Source organism: Chiloscyllium plagiosum, unplaced genomic scaffold (genome assembly GCF_037043375.1).
Source record: "Chiloscyllium plagiosum isolate Xiang-an unplaced genomic scaffold, Cpla_swu_hap1 HiC_scaffold_18, whole genome shotgun sequence".
Classification (NCBI taxonomy): Eukaryota; Metazoa; Chordata; class Chondrichthyes; order Orectolobiformes; family Hemiscylliidae; genus Chiloscyllium; species Chiloscyllium plagiosum.
The window spans coordinates 44,310,527-44,332,262 of record NW_028270156.1 but is presented as its reverse complement, the minus strand read 5'-3'; the positions used below and the strand labels follow the sequence as shown (position 1 = coordinate 44,332,262).

Sequence of the window (21,736 nt, the reverse complement as noted above, 5' to 3'; positions counted from 1 at the left end):
AGTATTTTAAAAAAAACATGATTAGCATGTTTGGAATCAAGGTGGTGGATATGGCAAGAAATAGCAGGATTAGGAGTGACATCTGCAATTCTGCAATCTGATTCTCAGCAAGGAGTTTAAGGAAGAGTTAGTAAAATTGAATACTGATCACCTTGGACCACTCCCTCACACCTATTAACTGGCTATAGTATGGCACTGTTGTAAAGCTAAGAAAGGCCAGACCATGGCAACACGTCGCCTGGAGGAAGAGCGCTTCATCTTCCGCCTAGGAACCCTCCAACCACAAGGGATGAATGCAGATTTCTCCAGCTTCCTCATTTCCCCTCACCTCACCTTATCTCAGTCCCAACCCTCGGACTCAGCACCGCCTTCTTGACCTGCAATCTTCTTCCCGACCTCTCTGGCCTATCACCCTCACCTTAACCTCCTTCCACCTATGGCATTCCCAACGCCCCTCTCCCAAGTCCCTCCTCCCTACCTTTTATCTTGGCCTGCTTGGCACACCTTCCTCATTCCTGAAGAAGGGCTTATGCCCGAAACGTCGATTCTCCTGCACCTTGGATGCTGCTTGACCTACTGCGCTTTTCCAGCAACACATTTTTCAGCTAAGAAAGGTCTTCCAAGTTTTCTTGATCTTATTTCCCTTCTGAAATCTTATTCTAGTCATCTTTTCCCTCTGCAGTTGTTCAGTGGGCTGTTGTTTCAAGCAAGGAAGATTATAGTTGTACCTACACAAGTATGCAGAGTCAAAATAGCTTTGTTTCACTACCTTTTGAGATGTTAACATTATTTTTTGTTTTCAGGGCTTTAAACCTGACCTTGCAATTAACTGTGAGCTGATACCTGTGGATTACTGTGATATTCGTCAGGTGAAAGCCAGTTTCAAAAAGCTCATGAGAGCATGTGTACCCAGCACAGTTCCTAGTGATGCAGACATGACTTTGTACAGATTACTTGGAGAATCTGAATGGCTATTGCAGGTAATTCATTTATTCATCTTAGAGCTAATTATACGGCATTGTCTCCAAAAGTTTTTTTTTATCTTAACTGCAAATCAATAAACACAGTGACACAGTTTGTGTTGAAATATTCCACTATTCAGCGAAGTATTAACTTGGAAACTATGTCTTGGGATTTATTTTGGCTTTCCTTTCTGATTAGGACAGGGTACATTTGGAGCAACATTCAATAAGGAACTTCATGCCAGATTATTGCAGAAGATATTTTAAGTCACCACCAAGAATATAGTTTTTAAATATGGTCAAAAATCTGAACATTATTTTAATTGTCAAGATTATGAATGTATGCAAAAGTAGGCCACCCAGCCTTTCAAACCTGCTCTACCATTCAACAAGATAATGGCTGATGCGATTTTAACCTCAAGTCTACATTTCCGTATACTGATAATCGTTCATCCCCTTTGGTATTCAAGAATCTGTGTACTTCTGCCTTAAAAATATTTAAAGATTTTGCATCCACTGCTTTTTGAGGATGGGAATTCCAAAGATGCTTAACCCTCGGAGTGAATGTTTTTCCTAATTTCTGTCCTAAATGAGCATCCCTTTTATTTTTAAACTATGACCCCGAGTTCTAGATTCTTTCACAAAAGGAAATATCCTTTCCACATCCACCAGGTCATGTCCCTTCAGAATTTTATGTTTCAAGAAAGTTAACCTTTAACCCTTGTAAAATCCAGAGGATGCAGCTTCAGTGTTTTTAGTCTTCAAATTGAGGTGGTCATCTTTGTCTAGAAGTTGGGTGGTATTCTTCAATCAAAATAGTAAATGTAATAGTTGATGTATAATCACACCTGATAAATTATAAACATTCACATCAAATTGCATACATTTCATCTATCTAAAAAATGATTGGAATACCTTGTATATTTTCCCTTTTGTCCCAAGATGGAAACTGTATAAAACCAAATGGTGGAATTAATTGAGCTCACAATTACATGATATCAATTTGTAAGTAAATTGTATTTGCTACATTATTATCATGTAATTGTTTAATATATTTTATGTCACAGAGATGTATATGATCTGGTTATGTCATTAAAACAGGACTACTTTCAAAGTGTAGAGTCATAAAAATGTTCAGCATGGAAACAGATCCTTTGGTGTAACCCATCATGCCAACCAGGTATCCTAACCTAATCTATTCCCATTTGCCAGCACTTGGCCCATATCCTTCTATATCCTTCCTATTCATATACCCACCCAGAATGCCTTTTAAATGTTAGAAATCACACAGTACGAGGCCATAGTCCAACAGGTCCACATGGAAGCATAAGCCTCATCATATTTACTTTTGATTTCTTAGATACACAGAATATTGCAACTGGCTGTGGTGATAGCAGAACTACTTGAGAGTGGTTCCTCGGTGATGGTAAGCTTAGAGGATGGCATGGACATTACAACACAGGTAATTTTATAAAGGATCATAGAAATGTGTTTTACTGTTTACAGTTTGAGATTTTCAACTGGTATAATTTGAAGCTGCTCTAGTTTTGCGCTTAAAGTTTGGAAAATGCAGCAACACAGTTTTGTTTCTAATACTCCATGACCAGATTTTCTAGCAAGAACACAAGAAAAAGGAGCAGCAATAGGCCTTCAAACATGCTGTCTGATTTAATATAATCATTGCTGAGCTCACTGCATCCTTTTCCTGTCTCGTCTCTGTAACTGTTGAACTTAAAGATCAAAAAACGCTCTAACTCAACCCAGATAATACCATAATCCAGCTTTTACTGTTCTCTGGGATAGTGAATTCAAAACTTTACATTCTCTGAGAAATAAAATTCTTCCCCATCTCTACCTTAAATGGAAGAGCCACCCTTTAGTTCTGGTTTCCTCTTATGGTTGCAGGCAACCTCTCAACAGTTACCTAAAAGGCCCATTCATTTTTCTATACTTCAATGACTATGAACCCAACTTGGTCCATCTTGTCTCATAAGATATTCCTTCGCAATCTCAGCAGATAACCATTGAGTATACTATGAATTGCTTCCAATGAAAGTACATCTTTTTTTCAAGTAAGAACATGAAAATCATGTGCAGAAATTGTTTTAGTCTTGACATTGGCCCATTCGGTTGTAACAAGATTTCCTTTTTTTTATTTTACCCCATCCAATAATTATTGAAGCTCCATTTGCCTCCATTTCACTGTATCTGCATGCTAACTTCATTTGCACGTGAGGACATCAGGATACCTCTGTACCATGATGTTTTGCAGTCTTTTTCGATTTAAATAATAATCTGTTATTCTATCATTCCTGACAAAATCTGTTGTTCCTTATGTCCTCTTTGGATCTTACTTTCTGAAAATTCATTTTTATAGTCAGCAAATTTAGCTACAATACACTTGGTTCTTTTATCGAAGTCGTTAATGTGGCTTATAAGTACTTGAGGCCCCAGTATGATAATGGTGGCACCCCAATAGTTACACTTTGCCAACAAGAAATTGACCTATTTATCTTGGCACTCTGTTTTCTGTTAACCAATGCATTAACATAGGAACTATTATAACAGGAACTGGCTACTAGCTGTGATGAATAGAAGTGCATAATAGAGATTTCTTACTTGTTGGACATTATTGCATTTAAAGTAGTGCTGTTTTGTTTTGTTTCAATTTGGAAACTTTAAGATCTGATATTGTCAATGTTTGCTCTTAGAAAACCGTAAAAAGTTGCTGAAATAAAGCCATAAAGATGTTCAGCACGGAAACAGACCCTTCGTTCCAACTCTTCCATGCTGACCAGATATCCCAACCCAATCTCGTCCCACCTGCCAACACCCAGCCCAAATCCCTCCAAACCCTTCCAATTCATAGAACCATCCAAATGGCTTTTAAATGTCACAATTGTACTAGCCTCCACCACTTTCTATGGCAGCTTATTCCAAACACTTACTACCCTCTGCATGAAAAAGTTGCCCCTTAGGTCTCTTTTATATCTTTACCTTCTCGCCCCGAAACCAATGCCCTCTAGTTCTGGCCTCCCCCACTCCAGGGAAAAGACTTTTCCTATCCATGCCCCTCATTATTTTATAAACCTCTATAAGGTCACCCCTCAGCCTCTGACGCTCCAAGGAAAACAGCCCCAGCCTGTTCAGCCTCTCCCTGTAGCTCAGATCCTCCAACCCTGGCAACATCCTTGTAAATCTTTTCTGAGCCCTTTCAAGTTTCACAATATCCTTCCGATAGGAAGGAAACCAGAATTGCATGCAATATTCCAAAAGTGGCCTAACCAATGTCCTGTACAGCCGCAACGTGACCTCCCAACTCCTGTACTGAGTACTCTGACCAATAAAGGAAAGCATACCAAATGCCACCTTCACTATCCTATCTTCCTGCGACTCCACTTTCAATGAGCTATGAACCTGCACTCCAAGGTCTCTTTGTTCAGCAACATTCCGTAGGACCTTACCTTTAATGTACAAGTCCTGCTAAGATTTGCTTTTCCAAAATGCAGCACCTCGCATTTATCTAAATTCAACACCATCTGCCACTTCTCAGCCCATTGGCCCATCTGAACAATATCCCATTGTAATCTGAGGTAACCTTCTTTGCTGTCCACTACTCCTCTAATTTTGGTATCATCTGCAAACTAACTAACTATATCTCCTTTAATTATTCATGTAATAGTATTTTCAAAGAATGAGGGTCTGTTAGCTCAGCTGGTTAGATGGAGCATTGCTTAAATTCCTGCACTGGCTGAGGTTCCCATGAAGGACTGTCCTTCTCATTCTCTCCCCTTGCCTCATGGATGGTGACCCGTAGGTTAAACAAACATCAGTCATCTGTCTAATGAGAGAGTAGGCCTATAATCTCTTTTTGGTATTTTCAAAACCTGTTGTTTCATTATAATGCTACCAACACTCTTTGGATAGCCATTTTTTTTCAAAATTAACATTTATTGTTTATGTTGGAGCTTAGAAATGTAAAATTTGTGGTGTTTTTAACAGTTCTGGAATGTATTTGTTTTGCTCTTGTTGGCGGAATTGTAATTCTCCCAACTCATGGACTGGACCAAGCTGCATCTCCAGCCATTTCACTCGCCCCTACAGCATTTTTCACTTTGACCCTACCTGGATGCTCATAGCATTCCTGCCATGCAGTGCCTTTTTGCATTTGCCCCCTCGACCAGAATTACAAGGCTCGTATTACTTTTGTCTTGCCAAGCTGTTTAATGCAGACACAAAGGAAGGAAGTGTGTCATTAAAGGTGAGAAGTTTCCAGAGCAAGTAATAGGAGAGAGTCTGGAAAGGAGAAAGTGAGGACTGCAGATGCTGGAGATCAGAGCTGAAAAATGTGTTGCTGGAAAAGCACAGCAGGTCAAGCAGCATCCAAGGAGCAGGAGAATCGACATTTCGGGCATAAGCCCTTCTTCAGGAAGAAGGGCTTATGCCCGAAATGTCGATTCTCCTGCTCCTTGGATGCTGCTTGACCTGCTGCACTTTTCCAGCAACACATTTTTCAGAGTCTGGAAAGGGTCAGGAATCTAACTTCAGGCACAGCTGATAACTGGTCAACAAAGAATTAGCAATTCTGTACTTAAATGTGCGCAATACACAAAACAAGATAAGTGAGCTCTTAACACAGATTGAAATTGGCAGGTACGATGTTATAGCTGTCATACAGACATGGCTGCAAGGGAATAAGGGCTGGGGACTAAATATCCAAGGATACAAGTCCTATCAAGAGGTTAGGTAGATGGATGGTGAAATTGATAGCAAGTGATAGAGAGTAGGAGAGCATTTAATTTGAATGGGTAGAGTTGAGGAACTGCAAAAACAGAAAGAGTTTTGTACAAGCCACCAAGCAGTAGTCAGTATATGGGGCAGAAAATAAATCAGGCGATAGGTAAGGCATGTAAGAAAAGCAGTACTACAATAATCATGGAGAACTTAAATATGCAGGTGGACTGGGCAAAGCAGATTGGTAGTGGATCCCAAGAAAAGCAATTTATGGAATGTCTGTGAGAGAGTTTTTTTTTTAAGAGAACTTGTAGTGCCTGCTAGGGAATAGGCAATTCTGGATTTGGTGATGTGTAATCATAGAATAGAACCATAGAATCCCAACAGTGGGGAATGAAGCCATTCAGTCAATCAAAACACCTGCACCAATCTTCCAAAGAGCATCCCACCTAGACCCAGTCCAAGTCCCAGCCTATCCCTATAACTTCACATTTACCATGGCTAATCTACCTAACCTGCACATCCTTGGGCACTATGGACAATTTAGTGTGGCCAGTCCACTTAAACTGCACATGTTTGGACTGTAGGAGGAAATTGGAGTGCCTGGCATAAAGCCACACAAACAGGGAGAATGTGCAACCTCCACACAGTCACCCAAGATTGGAATCCTACCTGGTTCCCTGTCATTGTGAGACAGCAGTGCTAGCCACTGTGCCACCATAACGCCTAAATTCACTCTAGTCCTACTCACTCATTAGAGAAACAACTGGTTACAGTTTAACCCGAGGTCACCACCCTCAGGTAAGGGGAGAAGTTAAGAAGGAGAGTGCCTCATGATAGCCTCAGCTGGTGTTGAAATTGAACCCATGCTGATGGCATTATTCTACATTGCAAACTAGCCATCGAGCCAGCTGAACTAAATGACTCCTTAAGAAGCAGACTTGATTAGGAAGCTTAAGGTGAAAAACCCCCGAGGGGGTAATAACCAGAATATGATAGAGTTTGTCCTGAACTTTGAGAGAAAGAAGCTAGAATCAGATATAATGGTATGACACTTGATTGAAGATAATTACAAGCACACAGGAGCTGGGCAGAATTGATGGGAATGAGAGCCTAGCAGGGAAGATGGTGGAACAGCAATGACAAGAGTTTCTAGGTGTAATTTGGAAGCATAACAGAAATACATCCCACGGAAGAAGTAGACTACATCCCAGGGTTCTGAAGAAGAAAGCTGTGGAGATTGTGGAAGTATTGGTGGCAATCTCTCAGAGATCACTGGAGTCAGGGAATGTCCAGAGGATGGAAATTGGCTAATGTAACACCCCTGTTTAAGAAAGGAGGAAAAAGTTGGGAAATTATAGGCTAGTTAGCTTGGTTAGTTGGTAATATTTTGAGAGTCAATTATTATGGATGAGATTGTAAAGTACTTGGAAGTGAATGGTAAAATAGGACTAAGTTAAGGAGAAGTTGTGCCTGAGAAACCTGTTACAATTCTTTGAGGAAATAACAATCAAGTTAGAGAAAGGAGAGCCAGGGACATGATCTATTTGGATTTCCAAATGCCTTTGACAAGGCGCTGCATGTTAACCGTAAGCAAATCCTAAACTAGGACTCCTAAATTTCTTTGTGCTTCGGATTTCTGAAACCTTTCCTCGTTTAGAAAATAGTCTGTCTCTGTTCTTCCTACCAAAGTACATACATAACTTCTCACTTTTCCTCATTGTATTCCATCTGCCATTACTTTGTCCATTCTCCTAGCCTAGGTAAAAACAATGACTGTAGATGCTGGAAACCAGATTCTGGATCAGTGGTGCTGGAAGAGCAAAGCAATTCAGGCAGCATCCGACGAGCAGCAAAATCGACATTTCGGGCAAAAGCCCTTCATCAGGAATAAAGGCAGAGAGCCTGAAGCATGGAGAGATAAGCTAGAGGAGGGTGGGGGTGGGGAGAAAGTACCATAGAGTACCTGGGAGTTGCAGTGGGAGAGGGACTCCCTGAGATTCTTGTGGAGAGAGGAGGAAAACTTCTTCAAGGCAGGCATCCTTGCAAGAGGATTCTCCTAGCCTGTCGAAGTTCTGCCGCAGCCTATTTGCTTCCTTAACACCACAACCTTTGTGTCATGCAAGTTCAGTTGGCAGTTAGGAAGGTAAATACAATGTTAGCATTAGGTTTGAGAGGGCTACAATACAAGACTAGGATCTACTGCTGAGGGTGTATAACGATCTGGTCAGACGCCATTTAAAATACTGAGCAATTTAGGACCTCCTATTGAAGGAAGGATGTGCTGGTTTTGGAGAGAGCCCAGGGGAGGTTTACAAGAATGATCCCAGAGATGACAGGCTTGTCATTTGAGGAACAATGAAGACTCTGGGTCAGTACTTGGAGTTTAGAAGGATGAGGGGTGGGACTCATCAAATCTTAAAGAGAATCTAAAAGACCCAGTTATAGTGAATTTGGAGAAGATATTTCCACCAGTAGGAGAGACTAGGACCCGAGGGCACAGTCTCAAAATGAAGACCCTTTCAAGCTGAGATGAGGAGGAATTCCTTCAACCAGACAGTGCTAGATCTGGTATTGGAACTCATTGCTACAGAAGGCATCCAAATCATTGGATGTATTTCAGACAGAGATAGTTTCCTGATTAGTCAGAGGATCAAGGGTTATGGGGAGAAGACAGGAGAATAGGGTTGAGAAACATATCAGTCATGATTGAATAGCAGAGCAGACTTGAAGGGCTGAATGGCCTCATTCTGCTCCTACATCTTATGGGTCTTATTGTTGTCAGCGGTCCTCAGTCAGGTCTGGGGATAGCCTTCATTCAGAGAGTCACGGCACAGTAAGTCAAGACAGCCTCCGATACCAGTCCAGGGTCTTGTAAATAGTCAGTCAGCCACTCGGAGTGATCAGAGTTAGGATGCTGCCAATTTAAAGGGTGAGGAGCTGTACATCAAATAGCACACCACCTGTCTTGAAACTTCCTGCTCTACTGATGGCTGCTTTTCTACTAGAATGAGAGAGGGGTATTAAAGTAGATGTAAATGGGTGGTACAGCTATTTGGTGCAGACGGGAAAGTTTGCAAAATGAGTGAGTAGGCATTGTGACATATTGAAGAGAAGGTGATGGTATTTACATTGGTGACTGGTGAAGCTCATTGACCTCTTCCTACATTACTGGGCAATCCTTCAGATGGCTGAGACAGCTTTAAGGCAGTGGCAACTGGTAGAGTCTGATGCTGTGGCCTCCACTACTGATCCTGAGGGAAGCGGATGTCCTGCCGCTACACTATCCCATTCATCAGCACCTCAGTTCCCTACTCTCAAAGCAAGGTGTGGATTTTCCCTGTCTGTCTTGTCTGGAGCAACTCTCAGGATCCGTGCAGGTCAGTTGTGAACTGACAGTGCTTGAATTGGTACACAACACACTTTTTAAATGGCTTGGGCACAATGGATGCCGATGAATTCTGGAAGTTACTCTGGGAATTTGTATACTGCATGATGTTGGATTCAGACATAGCGGCCACCATAGTTGTGGAGTAGGTAGTCAATGCGATGAGTTTGGTAAGATATGATGAGAAACCCCACTAGGCCTCATGGTGGGAATCCCTGCAAAAACTCTAATGAAATTAAAAGTTAAGGCACAATTATCTGATGTTGAGCCTTTTTGTGTTTACTTTCAATGGCCTAGAGCTATTAGCACTGGACTGTTAATCCAGAAACTCAGGTTATGATCTGGGGCCTCAGGTTCAATTCCCACAGCAGATGATGGATCTTAAATTCAATAAAAATCAGGAATTAGGAGTCTAATAATAACAACTAAACCATTGTTGTTGGAAAAACCCATTTGATTCACTAATGTCCCTTAAGAAAGGAAAGTGCCATCCTTACCTGATCTGGCCTACATGTAACTCCAGACCCACTGCAACGTAGTTAACTCTTAACTGCCCTGTGGGCAATTAAGGATGGGCAATAAATGCTGACCTAGCCAGTGATGACCTCATCCTGAGAATAAATAAAAAGTCTAAACTAAAATGTTACGAGTTTTACATTTTAGGACAACTTTAAGGTTATTATGTACGTAGCATCTCACCATTTATTTGTCTGGGCCTTCATTCAGATCTGTCTTCTCCACCCTTTCTCCATGCAAATCATCATCTTCAATCCACCAGTCTCACTACATTAACGTACCTACTCTCAGACTAAATCTCATATCCTTATGCAGGGTCAGGTGCATCCTGTGCATTGACACAAGATGCATTTTATGGCTTTCAGTTCTTTTCTTAGAAATTATTCACTTTGCACTTACTTGCCTATCTTACTGCATATCTCAGAGGCTTGCATTGTTTCACAGCACACAGGGAGAGGCAGGCAGTTTGTCATGGTTTGGAGCACGGAACAGTCAAGGGGGTGGATATGTGCTGCATCCAAGCCATACCTAGAGCATGTATCAGAAGCTTATGCAGTAAACACACTGCTTGTGCTTCAAGCAAATGGCTATTTCTGCAAGTCAAAGAAAAGCAGTCTTTTGTGGGGTCACGGGCTCTATAGTCAGTCAGGAATGTCACCTCAGTCAATCTAGGGATTTATCCGATATCAGTCCAGAGGGTTAGCTACAATCAGTCAGATGTTTGACCCTACTGGAGTTCAGGAATCTGTGTCCTTGCAGCCTGGGGATCAGGCCAAGGCCAGACCCACAGACCTAGTCCAACTAGTCTAGCAATTGCAGATAAACAAGTCAGGATGCAGTGCAGATATCCGCCAGGGATGGCTGTTCTCCTTCAAGGGTTGTCATCACATGTCAATTCAGTACAGGCCATGATCAGTTCTTGGTTTTGTTTATTGATGATCTTCTACCTCCCTCCCTTCTTATACAATCTTCTGGCATCCTTCCTGACTCTACTGGTTCCTGAAAGATCATCAGCAATGCCTCCACAATATCCTCAGCTTTCTCCTTCAGAACTATGACGTGTAGTCCATCTGGCCCGAGTGATTTATTCAGCTTCAGAACTTTCAGCTTCATCATATTTTAATAAGGGTCAATCGTGAGGTCTTGGGGAAACTTTGAAACTCTGAGGATGGGTTCATTGGTTCGGATCAAGGACGGGAATGCTTACAGTCGATGGGGCAAATTCAAAATAGAAACTTGGGATCTGATAGAGCACAGGCGAGGATGGGGAGATTCAAGGGTCAGATTTCAGAAGTCACAATCACTCTGGCCTCTAAATCAGGAGAGTATTTGGCCAACAAGGAAATGACAACTCAAATCTGTCCCCTCTTGATGCTATGCTGGGAACATAAAGAATCAAATAAAGGAGCTCAATGTAAACACTGAAGGGGTGAAAGATCATTGGGACCACAGGAACTGCAACACAAACAGCAACACAGGCGGCAATGCAAAATGGAATATGAAGGATGCAGGGCATAATCCTGCATCTTAGGTGGAGTCTACAAGTCACTCTCAAAGATACAAAATCAAATCATTGCTATCTTTGATCCAATGTCAACTGTGCATTAATGATACCAAATGGATACCACCACATGTAGATTGGGTGAAATAATTTTTAATTTTTCTCTTGGAGCAATGTAAAAGGATTTGAATTTGTGGCCCTGCTAGGGGCAATGACATTAATCATGCATCCACTGATTCAGCAATGCCACCCACCTGGCAACTCCTGCTAAAGGCAATGAAATTAATAATGTATCCACTGATTCAGCAATGCCACCCACCTGGCATCACACAACCCATCATTTATCCAAGATGAACATTATAAATTATGGCCTTAAGAAGCAGTCATGTCCATTACATTGTGTGCACTAATTGCGTCCTTGTATTAGCTCAGCAAATATAATTAGGTGCTGACTTGAAAGAGAAACCTAAAATTGTTTCCATACCTAACAGTGAAAACAACATTTTGGAGCTGTTGCATTCACACACTGAACTATAAGTATGAAAGAACATGGTCTGTGATATGCAAGCATGCCTTTTGTTTTAGGGAGAGTAGAGCTATCATAAGGGCTAATTGCAGGAATTCCACTCCCCCAATGTAGCATCATCACTTTGGCTGTGCATTTGGATAAGGATGCATACTTCAGAGTTCCTTTATTGAGGCATGTCATTGCCACCAAGGTTTCAAAAGGATGTCACACTATCAAGTCATAACATGACAATTCACTCAGGAATATTAGTACAATGTTGTTCTGTTTCGGATTATCTGCTCAGAAGTCTGACATGGACATCGGCATGGTTGGAGTCCTTGTCATGTTGCTTCAAATGCACAGAGAGCATTAAAGGAGAGGGCAGTTTCAACGTCCAGCAGACCCAGCAAGAACCTCCACCTCCAGCAGCTGTGACAGCCTCCAAAAGGAGAAGCTGCAGGTGAAGATCTTCCAAGGGGACAGAAGAGAATGTTGAGGTCCACATCTACAGATAACAATGTCATTTTCTACAGTATTTAGAATAACAGTGCAGGCGCACAGGTTAAAGATTTCCTGGACCATTGATGGAGTAGGACTTATGCTAGAAGGATTGGGTGACCATCCTATCCTATGTGGCATCTCCCAATGATTGATCCATAAATGCATTGGAAAGTCATTGATACCATTTTCTCCAAACCATCCCTGTTCATGTCTTTACTTGTGATGAGGAGAGTTAAGCACCGGCAGTGGGATTCCCCCACCATCATCTAGCTACCCAGGTGCAGGCTGCTTTGGACTGCACCTAAATTTCTTTGAGAGCTCCCTGTCAATTGCAGAGTTAATCAACAGAAAATATGCTCCATTATTGTGGCATGCTGTGTCTTTCGCAGTGAGAGCTAATACAGGTATAGAGAGAGATGTCCTGGATAAGGAGAAAATGAGGGATCAACATAATGCTTAGAGGATAAAGTTAAAGATGAGAGTCAAGATGTTGACCAGGAGGGACATCCTATAGTTGATAATAGAGCAATGCATTGCTGATTGAGGTGGTCGAGAAAACCTAATCAAAACACGTTTTACAGGATGACTGAGCTGGGTGGGGCATCTTTTAATTGTGTAACCTATAAGGTAAGCAGCCCTTGCCTTGTGCAAATTACACCATATCTTGGTTATTTGCAATCTTTAAACCTTTCTGGTGCTGAATAAATGGTTTGGTTGTTATCCACGCATTTATACACTTGATACCTACAGGTAATCCACTTTCAAGTGACTGCACATTACTGCTACTACTGATCATTGGAGTAAAAGTAACAGTCAGTGAGATGATGCTAACATTACAGAACACTTTGGTTAGGTTATTGTTCAGGCTTCAGTTGACATATGATATTAGTGTTATACAGTGAAGTCTTTCATGATATGCAGCATGTTGAGCAGAATTCTGAGGCACCTCCTTTCAACTTTGCCATCATTGTTTTAGCCTTCAGTGTTTCAGACTGCTCACTGACAACTAAATTGCGCTGAAATTTCTGAGCATCCGATAAAACAGTTTTTAAGCATAAGCAGTGCTTTTTGCAGCTTTTCTTTTTGGCACGTCACTGTGATATGAAGCAAAGTGAACATGTGAACTGTTCGTTCTCCATATGCCAGCCATGAATGACAGTGCATTTGTTTAAAAAACTGATAGATTTAATCGTTTCCTCCAGATATGTGCACAATTATCACGGATTCTGTGAAATGGTGTGTGTGGAAGATGTGTATAGGCCAAGCCCTAGGTCATTCCCTGCACGGTGCTTTTAATGAGTTGTCCTCATTAAAATGCAACACCTTGGTTGCAATCACCAGCAACGCTGTTCAAGGATCTGTGATGTGTATTGCTATCTGCAGTCAAGGAGTCAGTTTCTTGTGAGAGATGAGAAATGCCTGGCCGTTACAACTTCTTTCTTCCTTGATGTCTGTAAAGACTTGTCATTTCTTTCATGGGTGCAACTTGACCAGCTCCAACAGCAGCAAAGGCACTGAAGCAGACAATTTAGGCATGCGATGCATGTGTACTTACAAAAGTGCAAGGTAATTACAAATGTACAAAATAGGACTGGAAATGAATCATTCTGCCCATTGAACTTCCTCCACCGTTCAAAAAGATTATGGCTGGTCTGTTGTGTTTCAAATTCCAATTCTAATCTACCCCTGGTAACCTTTGATTCCCTTGCCTAATTAAAATCTATCCACCTCTGCTTTAAACATGCTTAATGACTTTGCCTCTCCCACCTTCAAGGGTGGAGTTCCAAAATCGTACAGCCCCTCATCTTTGTCTTAAAAGGGCAAGCCAAGTTTTAAAACAGTGCACTTTAGATTTTATTGGCCAAAAGAGGAAATTTCCATTCCACATTCACCTTGTCAGGACTAGAATCTTTATACATTTCAGTCAGGTTCCCCCTTCATTCTTCTAAACTCCAGTGGAACAAACCCAACCTAACCTCATAAGACAATCAGGAAAAAGTCTGCAGATGCAGGAGATCAGAGTAGCGTGTGTGATGCTGGAAAAGCACAACAGGTCAGACAGCATCCGAGGAGCATGAGAATCACCTTTTCAGGCAAGAGCCCTTCATCAGAAATGAGGCTTGTGAGCCGAGGGAGTGGAGAGATAATTGGGTGGGGGTTGGGGCTGGGGCTGGGCAGAAGGTAGCTGAAAGTGCGATAGGTAGTAATGGTGATAGGTCAGAGAGGAGGGTGGAGTGGATGGTGGGAAGGAAGATGGACAGCTCGGACAGGTCATGAGGGCGGTGCCATCTTCCTTCCCAACTATCTGCTCCACCCTCCTCTCCAACCTATCACCATTACCCCCACATTCATCTATCTATTGCACTCTCAGCTCCTGTCTCCCCTCATCCCCACCCCCACCTCCGATTTATCTTATCACAAGCCTCATTCCTGATGAAGGGCTCTTGCCCAAAACGTCGATTCTCCTGCTCCTCGGATGCTGCCTGACCTGTACTTTTCCAGCACCACACTCTCGACTCATGAGACAATCAGCTCATTCCAGTTAAATCAGACCTCCTGTAAACCAACTCTAAAGCACTGAGATCCTTTCTTGAATAAAGAGACAAAAACTTTAAGATGTCATCTCACCAGTGACCTGTATGATTGAAGCAGGACATCCTTACTTGTATCTTTACTTTTGTTCTGACAAAGGTTCACTAAACTCGAAACAATAACTCTGCTTTCAGTGTCCAGATACCTGCTGTGTTTATATTCGATTTCTCAATTAATAAGAATTAGTATCCTCATGTCCTTCTTGAATACATGCTAAACATGCATGCAAAAGTTTTGTGACTCATGCAGTGGAACACCTAAATCCCTTGGATTTCTGCAATCGTTCTCCATATAGATAATCTGATTTTTCATATTTCCTGCGAAAGTGAACATTGTAACATTTTTCCACATTATAGTCCATCTGCTATACTTCTTCCTGCTGTTACAATGCGATCGAAGGATGGATTGAGTTTTATGAAACAGGATAGTAGCACAGTTTTCATACAGCAGGAGAGGTGGTGAGGTGTCTCCAGTGAGTGAGTAGGAAGTGCAGAGGTCAGGAAGAATAATGTAGTTGAGAACCATTGAGTAAACATGATGTATGCTGTATGAGAGAAGTCATCAAAAGCGTTACTGAGAGGTGCATACAGTGTTAGAGTGATTGGTGAGTGTGAAGTAGAATATGGAAGATCATTAACCTTCTTCCTTTACTATTGTGTATTGCACTTTACCTGAGATATAGCACTGAACTGGGCCACTGATCAGGTCCAGGTGAGCTGGTTCTGGTGCTATTGCTTCCATTGTCAGTTAGCAGGATACAGCACTGCCTTCCTCTTCTCAAGCATACCCAGATCACTCTTGACTGAAAAGACCATTTCTGGACCATTTCATCAAAACAACAGTAAATGACCCATTCCTGGCTTGCAACATCTTAAGTGATGTACTGCTGGGCTTTAGACATGGCACCAACAGCATAAACACTGGAAGATCCTGACTGTGACAAGCGCTTTTACTTTTCTTGCCACCTGATTATATGAAATTGATATATAGTCTTGTACATAATTAGTGACTATAAAGCAGAAAATTACATGAGAAAAGTCGCCATAAGCTGTGGTGAACTGGACATTATGAATCTAACTCAAAAATCACTTTTCTTGAAAACTGGAAAAATCATCCACATTTTACTTATACTTTTTAATGCCACTTTCCATCTACATTGATTTGACTTAGGCTCTTAATGACTCAAGTCATATATGTATCAGATTTAAGAAGATTGATCATTTGATCTGAGAACATTTTCATGTAAGAATTGTGATTTCTTTTACCTTCCACTTATTTCAGACACAATAGTCCCTTCAAATCTTTACAGTTGTCTCCCATAGCATTAATAGCATCTTAAGTGCAGCCACATTCGGTCAGATCTCCTGGTTCTAACATTCTTTAATATTCTTGAATCAAAACTTTCTACTACCTCTACTTGGCTGTTGCAGGAGGTCAGCTTAGGTGTTCTTCAGTTAACCACAGATTTGAACTCTAATACCCAGCACAATATTTTAAATGAACCCAAATTGAAAGAAATATTCATGCTCAACAGACAACTTTTTCTACAACTGAAAAGCAAACACTAAAACTGCACACATATCCACAGCCAGGAATCTATTTCCCTACAATTATTTTCTTGTTGACCATTTATTTAATTTTTTTCCCCAGGCACTATCTTCATGTGATCATTTACTGAAAGCACGTGCTTTGCCAGAACTCCTTTCCTCAAGCTAGTTCTTAATGTCACCAAATATAAATTTTCTTTTTCAAGAGTACACTGGCTGTCACACTATACCCTGGTGTAGGTGGGAGTGGTTTGGTGGGTGGTGGCATTGGGCTACTGTTCAGGCCAGTGGGGACCTGCTGAATCTCTGACCTTAAGGGCTTTCTTCCAAGCCTTCCAGACTCAGACCGTTTGCACATCTAAATCTTCAATGGAGATGTGTGAATGAAAGGTGCCATATAAGTTCTAATGGAGCACATTTATAGTTGTAGATATGCTTTTTTGATTGCATAGCCAAAGGCTAGACTTTGTGCAGATGTAAGAGATTTATAGTATTTCCAGAGTTGCTTAAGTAGACATAAGTTAATTCAGCACAGAACAAAAACTGAACGTGAGATATCCTTGGTCCATGTAGTTAGTTACACACTAGTTAACATGTGATGACAAAAGCATGCAGATATAATTGTGAAGACTCAAATGTCCAACAAATGAACAATCAAGTTAAAATTAGTAAGTGTAAGGGGAGTACTTCTTAATCAAGGAAGACCATTGTCAGGGAGTACCGCGCCAGTCAGTCAATTGCATCATCTGATCTCAGTCCTGGGCTTTAGGCATGGTCAATAAGTCACTTGGGATATTTGCAGCCAGGGGTTTTGAATCATCACAGTCCACTGAGTAGGTCATCGTGAGTTGTGCAGATCCAGTGCATTCGGTCCAGAAACTGGTGATCAGTCAGGGAGGTCGATAGAGATCAGTTGGGGTCTTGTCAGTCATTATTCAGGGCTGTTGTTCCATGTTGGTTTGGGCCATGGTTTGGGCCTAGGGTTCTTTTCACTGAAAATCAAGGGTGATTATCAGCAGCCACTGCAGTGGTCTACAGTTGGGGATGCAGAGGAAACAATAATTGTGAAGGGCAGTCATTTAAATATATAAAGGTGAAAGATGATACATCACAGAGTACATAGGATGGGGGAAGAGTAAGCTGTTATTTGATCTTCTTTGTTCTCTTTGTATCCCGACATTCCCCAAGAAAGGCAGCATTGCATAAAGGATAAAGTTGGAAAAATGTTATAATCCAAGGCGTGAGATAAACAGCACCAGAACCTTGCGCAGCCTATGAGACCTACCAAGTTTGGAAAGAATTCTGAGGGATAGGATCTATGACTATTTGGCAGCACAGTGTGATTAAAGGCAGTTAGCATGGCTTTGTGAGGGCAGGTCATGCCTCACAAATCTTATTGAGTTCTTTGAGGAGGTGACAAGACAGGTCTATGAAGGTCAAGCAGTGGATGTGGAGTATATGGACCTCAGCAAGGCATTTGATAAGGTTCCCCATGGTAGGCTCATTCATAGAATCAGTAACTATGGGATTCAGGGAGATTTGGCTATCTGGATTCAGAATTGGTTGGCTGACAGAAGGCAGAAAGTGGTTGTAGATGGAAAGTATTCTGTCTGGAGGTCAGTGTTGAGTGGGGTCCCGCAGGGCTCTGTTCTTGGGCATCTGCTCTTTGTAGTTTTTATAAATGACTTGGATGAGGAGGTTGAGGGTGGGTAAGTAAATTTGCAGATGGCACAAAGGTTGAAGGTGTCGTCGATAGTATCGAGGGCTATTGCAGGCTGCAGCGTGACATAGACTGGATGCAGAGCTGGGCTGAGAAATGGCAGATGGAGTTCAACCTGGATAAATGCGAACTGATGCATTTTGGAAGGTCGAACTCGAATACTGAATATAGGATTAAAGACAGGATTCTTGATAGTGTGGAGGAATAGAGGGATCTGGGTGTGCAGTACATAGGTCCCTCAAAGTTGCCACCCAAGTGGATAGGGTTATTAAGAAAGCATATGGTGTTTTGGCTTTTGTTAACAGGCAGATTGAGTTTTAAGAGCCACGAGGTCTTGCTACAGCTCTACAAGTTCCTGGTGAGACCATACTTGGAATATTGTGTCCAGTTCTGGTCGCCCTACTATAGGAAAGTTACAGAGGCTTTGGAGAGGGTGCAAAGAAGGTTTACCAGGATGCTGCCTGGACTCGAGAGCTTGCCTTATGAAGAAAGGTTGAAAAAACTCAGACCTTTCTGTCTGGAGAGGAGGAGGAAGAGAGGAGACCTGATCGAGGTATACAAGATAATGAGAGGAGTAGATAGAGTCAATAGCCAGAGACGTTTCCCCAGGACAGGATTGACGGGTACAAGGGGTCATAGTTTTAAGATATTAGGGGAAAGGTATAGAGGAATTGTCAGAGGTAGGTTCTTTATGCAGAGAGTTGTGAATGCATGGAATGCATTGCCAGCGATGGTGGTGGAAGCAGTCATTAGGGACATTTAAGCGACTGCTGGACATGCACATGGATAACAGTGAGTTGAGGGGTGCGTAGGTTAAGTTATTATTTTTTACATTTGGATTAAACCTCGGCACAACATCATGGGCCAAAGGACCTGTTCTGTGCTGTACTTTTCTATGTTCAATGTATTTGTGAATTATCGAACTTAGATGAAACTTTACAGCTAAGTTATGGGAACGATTTGCAACATGCCTTAAGGCCACATTTTCCATTAAAGGTACTGAAATGAATCAGATATTTTGGATGATACCAAAACCTACTAAAAAAACAGTATCTTTCAAAAACAAAGTTATAAAAATACTGGAAATCTGAAAGAAAAACAAAGTTGTTCAAAAAACTGAGCACAACTTGCAGCATATGTGGAGAGAGACACTAGAGATAAATCTAAGCAAGAGTCATTTTCAACTCAAAACATTAACTCTGTTTCTGTCTGTGCAGAATTTGCCAAATCTCAAGTTTTTCCTGCAATTTGTTGTTAGTCCATGGTTTGAAAATGGACCTCTCTTAATTATAATAGCTTATGTAACTGTTTAACTTATTAAACATTCGTGTTTCAGGATAAACTTAATGTTTTTGGACAATTACATAACACAGTATTAGCTAATTCAAAAGATGAAAATGTCCCTCTAATGGTTTAATGTATCATAAAGTTTAAAATAATGCAGTCTTTTCATTTATCAGCATATAAAGCACTATCTGACCTGTCTCTTCAAATGTCTGTTTTTCCAAGGTGGTTTCCTTGGTGCAGTTGCTATGTGACCCATTCTACAGAACACTCGAAGGTTTCAAAATACTTATTGAAAAGGAATGGTTGTCCTTTGGCCACAAGTTCAGCCAACGTAGTAATCTAACTCCCAACAGCCAGGGAAGTGGCTTTGCACCAATTTTCCTGCAATTTCTGGATTGTGTGCACCAGGTAAAGAGAACTTTTTTTTTCCCACCAAAGTTTCTGAAGGTATAAAATTGTATGAAGAGTATTAATGTTCATCCATGGATCTGTACACATTAAAACCAAACCAAAACTAAACTCAGCAATATGTGGGTGATTGTCATGGAAAAACTTTGAATTAAAGCCTTGTTGCTATACAGGTATGCAACATAGGGTTCAAATGACATTAAATTTAAATTAGGTTCCCTACAATGTGGAAACAGGCCCTTCAGCCCAACTAGTCCACACCGACCCTCCGAAGAGTAACCCACCCAGACCCATTTCCCTCTGACTAATGCACCTGGCACTCTGGGCAATTCAGCATGTCCAATTCACCTAACCTATGCATCTTTGGACTGTGGGAGGAAACCGGAACACCCGGAGGAAACCCACGCAGATAGTTACCCAAGGCTGGAATTGAACCTGGGACCCTGGTGCTGTGCACTGAGCCATTGTGTCGCCCCCAAATTGACTGGTTTATCAACTGGTTTATCATATTCATGTTCTGAATATGCCAATTGTGGGTTTTTTGCCAATTATATGCAGGTAAAGTTCATTGGGATTTTTTATACCACTTTTATGAGTTGTTGTTCCTGGTGAACATTATTGCACAGAAAACCTAATTTCCCAGAATAAATAGTGATTTGAATTGAAATGCTGCTATACCACAAAAAGTAAACACCACTGAGCGTATTTGCTGTCTTCTATTTTAACATATGTTAGTGTTTCAAGAGGAAAATCTTGTTAACTCTAGACAGAAGATAACTCTGTGGAAAAATTAGCCTGTCTAGTTTATCAGATTCTGTCATACCTGTTGTGAATGTTGATCATTCTAATAATTGTTCAAAGTTTAGTTTCTGCATTTATTTGTATGTGATATGTCTTATCTTATATTTTTCCAACAGATTCATCACCAGTATCCTATAGAGTTTGAGTTCAACCAATATTATCTTAAATTTTTGGCTTATCATTATGTGTCCAATCGCTACAAAACCTTCTTGCTGGACTCTGATTATGAAAGATTAGAACATGGTATGTTACAACCAAGTTAACATGTTTGTCTGCCAGCTTTATGAAGTTTTTTTTTCCCCAAGAATCCTAAATTCTATTAATTTAGTCTATGAAATAGTGTATTAGATTAGATTAGATTACATTACAGTGTGGAAACAGGCCCTTCGGCCCAACAAGTCCACACCGAAGCGCAACCCACTGCTACATTTACCCCTTACCTAACACTACGGGCAATTTAGCATGGCCAATTCACCTAACCTGCACACCTTTGGACTGTGGGAGGAAACCGGAGCACCCGGAGGAAACCCATGCAGACACTGGGAGAATGTGCAAACTCCACACAGCCAGCCGCCTGAGGCGGGAATTGAACCCGGGTCTCTGGCGCTGTGAGGCAGCAGTGCTAACCACTGTGCCACCGTGCCGCCCAATATTGTTTCCTATATTGTCACTTCAGTCTTTTTCATGAACAGATGCAATCATACATTTGTCACAAGTTAATGTGAACTCACATTTATTAAAATTTTTATCATATATTTAGGACAGTTCTGACTACTAGCACTACAACTGCATAACTAACCAGTCCTCCTCCCACATGCTTGATTTTGCAGTATCTGGATTAGTGGTGCTGGACGAGCACAGCAGTTCAGGCAGCATCCAAGGAGCAGCAAAATCGACGTTTCAGGCAAAAACCCTTCATCAGGAATAAAGGCAGAGAGCCTGAAGCGTGGACAGATAAGCTAGGGAAGGGTGGGGGTGGAGAGAAAGTAGCATAGAGTACAATAGGTGAGTGGGGGAGGGGATGAAGGTGATAGGTCAGGGAGGAGAGGGTGGAGTGGATAGGTGGAAAAGGAGATAGGCAGGTAGGACAAGTCCAGACAAGTCATGGGGACAGTGCTGAACTGGAAGTTTGGAACTAGGGTCAGTTGAGGGAAGGGGAAATGAGGAAACTGTTGAAGTCCACATTGATGCCCTGGGGTTGAAGTGTTCCGAGGCGGAAGATGAGGCGTTCTTCCTCCAGGCGTCTGTGGTGAGGGAGCGGCGGTGAAGGA

General features: G+C 41.6%; 1 protein-coding gene across 2 annotated transcripts in view; it reads left to right on the top strand.

Annotated features, from left to right (window-relative positions):
* sbf2 (SET binding factor 2) overlaps positions 1 to 21,736 on the top strand; it is a 588,991-nt gene that overhangs the window by 543,920 nt on the left and 23,335 nt on the right. For both annotated transcript variants that reach the window (XM_087996565.1, XM_043705904.2), the window contains 4 exons: positions 804 to 980; positions 2,323 to 2,424; positions 19,479 to 19,664; positions 20,582 to 20,708. In XM_087996565.1, coding sequence (XP_087852691.1) covers positions 804 to 980; positions 2,323 to 2,424; positions 19,479 to 19,664; positions 20,582 to 20,708 — 592 coding nt within the window. The remainder of the gene's footprint in view (positions 1 to 803; positions 981 to 2,322; positions 2,425 to 19,478; positions 19,665 to 20,581; positions 20,709 to 21,736) is intronic.